General features: G+C 32.7%; 1 protein-coding gene across 1 annotated transcript; it reads left to right on the top strand.

The window, feature by feature from the left end:
- Positions 1 to 278: 278 nt before the first annotated feature.
- Positions 279 to 6,274, top strand: LOC134334696 (T-cell surface glycoprotein CD3 delta chain-like). Its single transcript, XM_063017119.1, has 6 exons — positions 279 to 363; positions 813 to 899; positions 2,718 to 2,897; positions 3,846 to 3,986; positions 4,425 to 4,474; positions 5,952 to 6,274. Exons 2-6 carry the CDS (start codon positions 842 to 844, stop codon positions 6,009 to 6,011), a joined length of 489 nt encoding a protein of 162 aa, XP_062873189.1. The 5' UTR covers positions 279 to 363; positions 813 to 841; the 3' UTR covers positions 6,012 to 6,274.
- The last annotated feature ends 326 nt before the right edge of the window (positions 6,275 to 6,600 follow it).

Raw genomic sequence — 6,600 nt, 5'->3', positions numbered from 1 at the left:
TTCCAATCGATCCTGAGTAATAACACACACACACACACACACACACACACACGGTTTGACCTTGTTAGCATAATATTAAGCTAAAAACTAAATCCCAAATTGTCACTGGTAGGTGTGCTGGTTTTTGGGTTATCATCACACACATACACACACACAGACACACACACACACAGTTTGACCTTGTTATCATAATATTAAGCTAAAAATTTTACCCTAAATTGTCCCTAGTAGGTGTGCTGTGTACGTCACATGTCTTTGGGTTATCATCACACACACACACACACACACACACACACACTAATACACTTCCGGCAATTGAGCAACTTAAGAAGAGACTTCTGAGAGGAAGGTGGTGTGTTTAAGGTACGAAACATTTTTTGCTTTATTTTATATGAAATAAATTCATAATTTAATCGTTTATTGATTATATTATATATATATTTATTATTTTTATAAATATTTCATATGATAACATTTGTAGTAAAAAGAATGTGAGATTTGTAGCTTGAACATTTAAAGTGCTGTATTTATACTGAATTGTGTTTAGCTGATATTCCTATAGAACCTTTATAATAACACTCAGTTCACTTGGTTTATTTACTGGATTGGTTTAAATCGAGCAGGTTTTATCTTGAATTGTTTCTCTCTGTAATGAGAGGAAGCAGAACGTCGGTGTTGAAATGGCGGAAGGTAAAGGTGCTGTTTTCTAAACCTGAACCTCCATCTTAGATCAAACCATCGATAAACCGACACAGAGACGCCGCCGCGCCGGGACGAACGTGAAAAAGTTCATTTATTTATTTGATTTTCAGATTTAAAACAAGAAAATAAGTCGAGCGAGATGAAGATGAAAAGTTTGCTGCTGGTTTTCGGCTTCCTGCTGATGGTAAAATTTACTGGTGAGTAAAATTACGACTGAAATGATTTAATTTTAAATAATAAACTGAACATGATCTGAAAAATAAAGACATTTTACATGAATAAAGTAAATTAAATAAAGTTAAAAGTCTTAACAATGTTCAGTGCAGTAAATATAAAACCACTAATGACGTGAGGATCGTTTTACTTCTATAAAAAATACAAACTTTTATACATCAAACATTCAAATAAGAAAAGCAAAAAATAAAAATATAATTTGGGTTAAAAGAAGATAAATCAAGAATCATGATAAAATGTTCAGATCTTTAGTTTTAGGTTCTTTAGAAATATAAAAATGTGGCTCAAACAAAAACCAGATCTAAAAAAACCTGTTATTATCTGAAATTATTGTTATTAAATTATAATTATAACAAATAAAAAATACACAAATTCAGATTCTAAAGACTACAAAATTATAAATTTAAAGTCATGAAAATTTCATCAAAGCCATCAAATATGAAACGTTTTAATTATAAACACACCTTTAAATAAGATCAAAACTATCAGTTTTACCACAGCTTTATTCTGGTCAGGGTCACAGTGGGTTTGATTCATTGGACGAAAGGCAAAAGACACCTTGGACAGGCTGCCAGTTCATAACAGGGAAACACACACACACACACACAATTAACCGTGGTACTGTGGGAGGTAACCGGAGCACCCGGAGGAAACCCACACAGACATGGGGAGAACATGCAAACTAAACACAGAAAGGACCCAGACCTCTCCACCTTGGAATCAAACCGAGGACCTTCTCACTGTGAAGTGACAGTGCTACCCACCGAGCCTCCTGTACAAAAGACAATACAAATTAAACTAAATAAATTATAAATAATAATAAATTAATCTGTTTAATAAATGTTATTATCAATAAATAATGAATGTATTATAATAAATAAATGTAAATATGAAAATAGTAATTAATGATAAATGTGTTATTATTACTAAATAATACTTCTATTATTAATCATTAATAAGGTATTAAATAAATCCATTATTAATAATTAATAAAATAATAAATACATGTTTTATTAATAATTAATAATAAGATAATAGATGTATTATTACTAATGTATAAGATAATAAATAAGTGCTGAACGACTTTACTGTAAATTTTTTCTCTTCAGTAAACGGTTCTAATTGATTTTGATGTGATTATTAATTATTGATTAATTATAGATTCAGTGTAAAATTGTTGATTGGTAAATACTCTCCATCATTTATTCATATATTTCCTGTCAGGATCTTGTGCTCTTGTGTTTTTAATAAACTACAGTGAAGTGAGATTTGAGCCCAATAAATCTGACCCACTGTGACCCTGACCAGGATAAAGAGGTGGTAAAACTAAATGAATGAATAAATGAATGAGTGAAGGAATGTAAACGTTTAAGCACGACTGTATAGATGATAGATAAATTAATTTATCGGTAATTAAAGTGATTAGAGTTTCTTCTGCTCTCACGTGATTGTTAATATTTATTTATTACAGTTCTGTAATATTTTATAAATATATATTATTTATTTATTTTATTTATTTATTACATTTTTTGCAACATTTATTTTGTAATTTAATTTATTTATTTAATTTATTTAATTTATTTAATTTATTTATTTTAATATTTATTTATCTATTTATTTATTTATTATTTATTTATTTAATTTCTTTATTTTATTTAATTTCTTTATTTTATTTTATTTCTTTATTTTATTTTATTTTATTTCTTTATTTTATTATTTATTTTATTTTATTTCTTTATTTTATTTATGTATGTATTTCTTTATTTTATTTACTTTTACAGTTGGGAAGGAGGAGATCACCGTGGATGATAGTTCAGATAAACTCAAGTTCACCTGCGATAAAGGAATATGGGAAATTAATAACGAGAAAACAATGGAATTAGATTCTAAGGACAGAAGCGCTGACATTTACACGTGTGTGGAAGGTGAAAAAAAACAACAACTTTTAGTGAGAATCAGAAGTAAGTACTCACATTCAGTCATTGTCTATTCACCACTTTATCCTGGTCAGGGTCACAGTGGGGGTGATTCAGTGGGTAAACGTCAGGAATCACGTTGTATTTCTAACGAAAGATTTCTGATTGGAGGAAACCAACACGGACATGGGGAGAACATGCAAAATCCACACAGAAAGGGAATCGAACACAGGCCCTTCTTGCTGTGAGCCATCCACTGAGTCCAGGCTTTCCAGCCACGCCCATTTCTAACAGCTGTATAAAATCAAACATGTAAAACAGATCGTCCACTTCCAAGTTTGTGGCAACACTTTGGGGAAGGCCTGTTTTTGAAGCGCAGCAATACTAGTCCAGGATACTGGACTAGCAATCGAAAGGTTGCTGGTTCAAGCCCCACCACCACCAAGATGCCGCAGGACACCTGATCGAAGCTGTTTATCTCTGTTTTGGATAAAAGTGTTTGTGAAATGCCGCAAACGTAAAGATTTCAATACGGTACAGGGCTAGTAATCAAAAGGTTGCCAGTTCAAGCCCCATCACCGCCAAGTTGCCACTGTTGGGCCCCTGAGCGAGGCCCTTTAACCCTCATGTGGTTAAATTGTAAATGTCTGTAATGTGTTTGGTGGGAAGGAACTTTAGTTGCCTGCACACTTAAAAGTTTTGGGATGAACTGGAATGCCGACTGCAATCCACAGCCTTTATGTTAAAAAATAACAAAACATAAAGATTGTTGCACAATAATATAGTATCTGAGGACTTGATGACCTTTGCTGTTGGTGTAAATAATGAAGTGAACGGGTGTGTGTGTGTTGGCCTGCAGTTATCTGCTACCATGCAGGGTGATTTCATGCCATGTTCCCACTGGACCCACTGTGACCCTGTCCAGGATAAAGTGTTTATAATGTCTGTATATATTATATAAGTATATATAATTCTATATTTGTCCTCCTGCAGCCTGTGAGAACTGTATCGAGCTGGACGCTCTCACCCTCAGTGCCATCGTCATTGGAAATATTGTGGCCACCGTTTTCATCGGCGTAGCGATTTACAGCATCTCCTCCCAACCCAAAGCCAAAATCTTCCCGGGAAACAAAGGTGAGACACCAACCATAACTCCAGAATCAGTGTTTTACAGAAGCGCATCACATAAAAACACATAAAAACTCATCAGGTCACAAAAACAGTACAAGTCATGGTGCTGCCGTCACGCTTCAGACGCTCTTCCGGCCCCTGTTTACTCTGGGCTCTGAAAATCATCATGAGTGTCCACGTATTTATGGTACATGCGAGTTATGGATTGCTGACGTCACACCACCATGTTTAGTCTCTTCCATGTTCCCTAATGCAGCATCTACATTACTGACCAGCCAAACAGATTTTTATTTCTGCCATATTTATCATTAATATTTTATTTGATATCAGTAAAAATCTCATTTAAATGTATAAATAATAATAACTGAATGTAATTGAAATGCTTTGGTTTTTTTTTATGTTTCGAAGGTTTATTTACATTTTCTCTCTTTTATTGTGCAGCATCAGACCGAGTAAATCTGATCTCTAATGGAGAGGGAGACACTTACCAGGTACAGAGAAATAATGCTTTTAATAATAATAATAATAATAATAATAATGATAATAATACAAATATTAAGAATACTATGTTAAATAATAATAATAATAATATTTAAACAATAAACTAATATTTTAAATATTAATAATATTTTTAAAGAACTCATGTAATTTTAATAATAATAATAATAATAATAATAATAATGTATTTATTTTATTAATTAGCATTTAAGAAGAAATTCATTCTTTACTACTTAGTAATAGAAGTGTAATAACATTATTTTTCAAAAACTAGATAATTCATCGTCTATGGTTTAATAAAAATAATACTGCAAGCGTCTCTGGCTTCAAAAAGCTAAATTATAAAGCATTATAACTAGGGCTGTCGAAGTTAACGCGATAATAACGCATTAACGCGACCTCAATTTAACGCGATTAAAAAAAATAGTGCCGTTAACGCAGATTCTAGTTCATGTTGACACTTGACTGGTAGAACAAACGTTTTAATGTCGGACTTGCCACCGTTTTTCATTTGCGGTTTGTTAACATAATGTAACCGATCGTGGTAGTGATGTACTTGCTTAATAAAGAAATAAATACACGCTATATTCACAAGTTGTCGGGAGCAGAACACTTTATTACACTTAATTAACTTCTTCTTCTGTACCGAATACCGGAAAGCTGAGTCAAGCACGTTAGTTCATGAACTATGGAAGCCCCAAAGGGTCAAAACACACTCACTTCGTGTAGAAACGTCCATCAAACCATTGTCACGATACAACCACAGAAAAGTCTGTTACAATAACTACGCCTTATCCCACCTAAAGCACCGCTGATCTACAGTGTTTGCTGATGGAGAAATTCTAACCTACAATCTGACATTTACTGCCTAGTATGTGAGTGAATAAACTCCCTTACAGTTTTCTCTTGTCCCAGCAGTTTTTAACATCAGTACATTTAGCATAAAATGTGTTCACCATTTTAATTGTAACATTTCACTTAAAAATCCTTGTTTTCTATAACATTTACACAGATTTTTTTTAATGCGATTAATCGCGATTAACTATATGAAATTCTGAGATCAATCGCGATTAAAAATTTTAATCGTTTGACAGCCCTAATTATAACGTGAGAGTCAGTAATAAACTAATGATGTACACAGTGAAATTCTTCTTCTTTATTATTGTATTAGACCATGTGACTCTGGGTTCAGCTGCATTATAATGTAAGAGTCAGTAATATATATATATATATATAATAAAGATATGTAATACGTGAGATAATAGACAGTATAAAAGTGTCCTGTGCTGTATATATTCACAGATGTACAATGTAGGTTCCACAAAGAATGAGTATTTTACAGTAGTTTTAATAGATTTTTATCAATATATAATTTAAATTATTGATTGAATATGGTTGTTGGACATTTTGAACACTTCTGAAAATAAAACTGGGCTTGATAAATGGTTTTATTTTTATTTTTCTCTTTAGCAACTGAAAGGAGGAGACAGGGACACGTACAGCAGGCTGGGAAAAGCCCGAAAGCAATAATCATCATCATCATCATCATCAACATCATCATCGTCATCATCATCATCATCATCATCATCGTTCACACGTTTATACAAAATCAGCTTTTAATTTTAAGTCGGAATTTTAAGTCACTGTTTAAAATCCAGTTGTTACTCATGTTTATACTGATTTATTACATTTCTACGCTTTTTAATTCTGTTTTGTTTTTTGATGTCATAGTTTGAAGACTATTGGTCAGATTTCCTACAAATTAATTTTTATTATTTTTTTTTTTTGCTGTTTAGAAACTCAGTAAAAGTGTAACTCAGTGTTTCTTGTGTACATATTATTATTAACATGTTTTTTTTTTTGACTGGACCACGTCTGTTTCTTTCACTGAAACCTCTTCCGTGTTTCTTTGGGCCACCACACAAGTGCTGATGCTTCCACTGATTAACGGTGCGTTCCAATTCACCCCAGTGGTTCCCTGTACTGGTGAACTGGACCACACTGGGAGTTTGGACATTTTAAGTGAGATCCGAACTGTAGTGAGTAAAGTCATTGAGTAGGAAGGGAACTTCTGACTGTAGGGAGTCGTGATGGAAGTCGACGGTAAAATTTACCCATC

Source organism: Trichomycterus rosablanca, chromosome 20, assembly GCF_030014385.1.
Source record: "Trichomycterus rosablanca isolate fTriRos1 chromosome 20, fTriRos1.hap1, whole genome shotgun sequence".
NCBI classification, from domain to species: Eukaryota; Metazoa; Chordata; class Actinopteri; order Siluriformes; family Trichomycteridae; genus Trichomycterus; species Trichomycterus rosablanca.
Note: the sequence above shows the minus strand (reverse complement) of the source record. Positions and strands in the feature narration are given on the sequence as shown.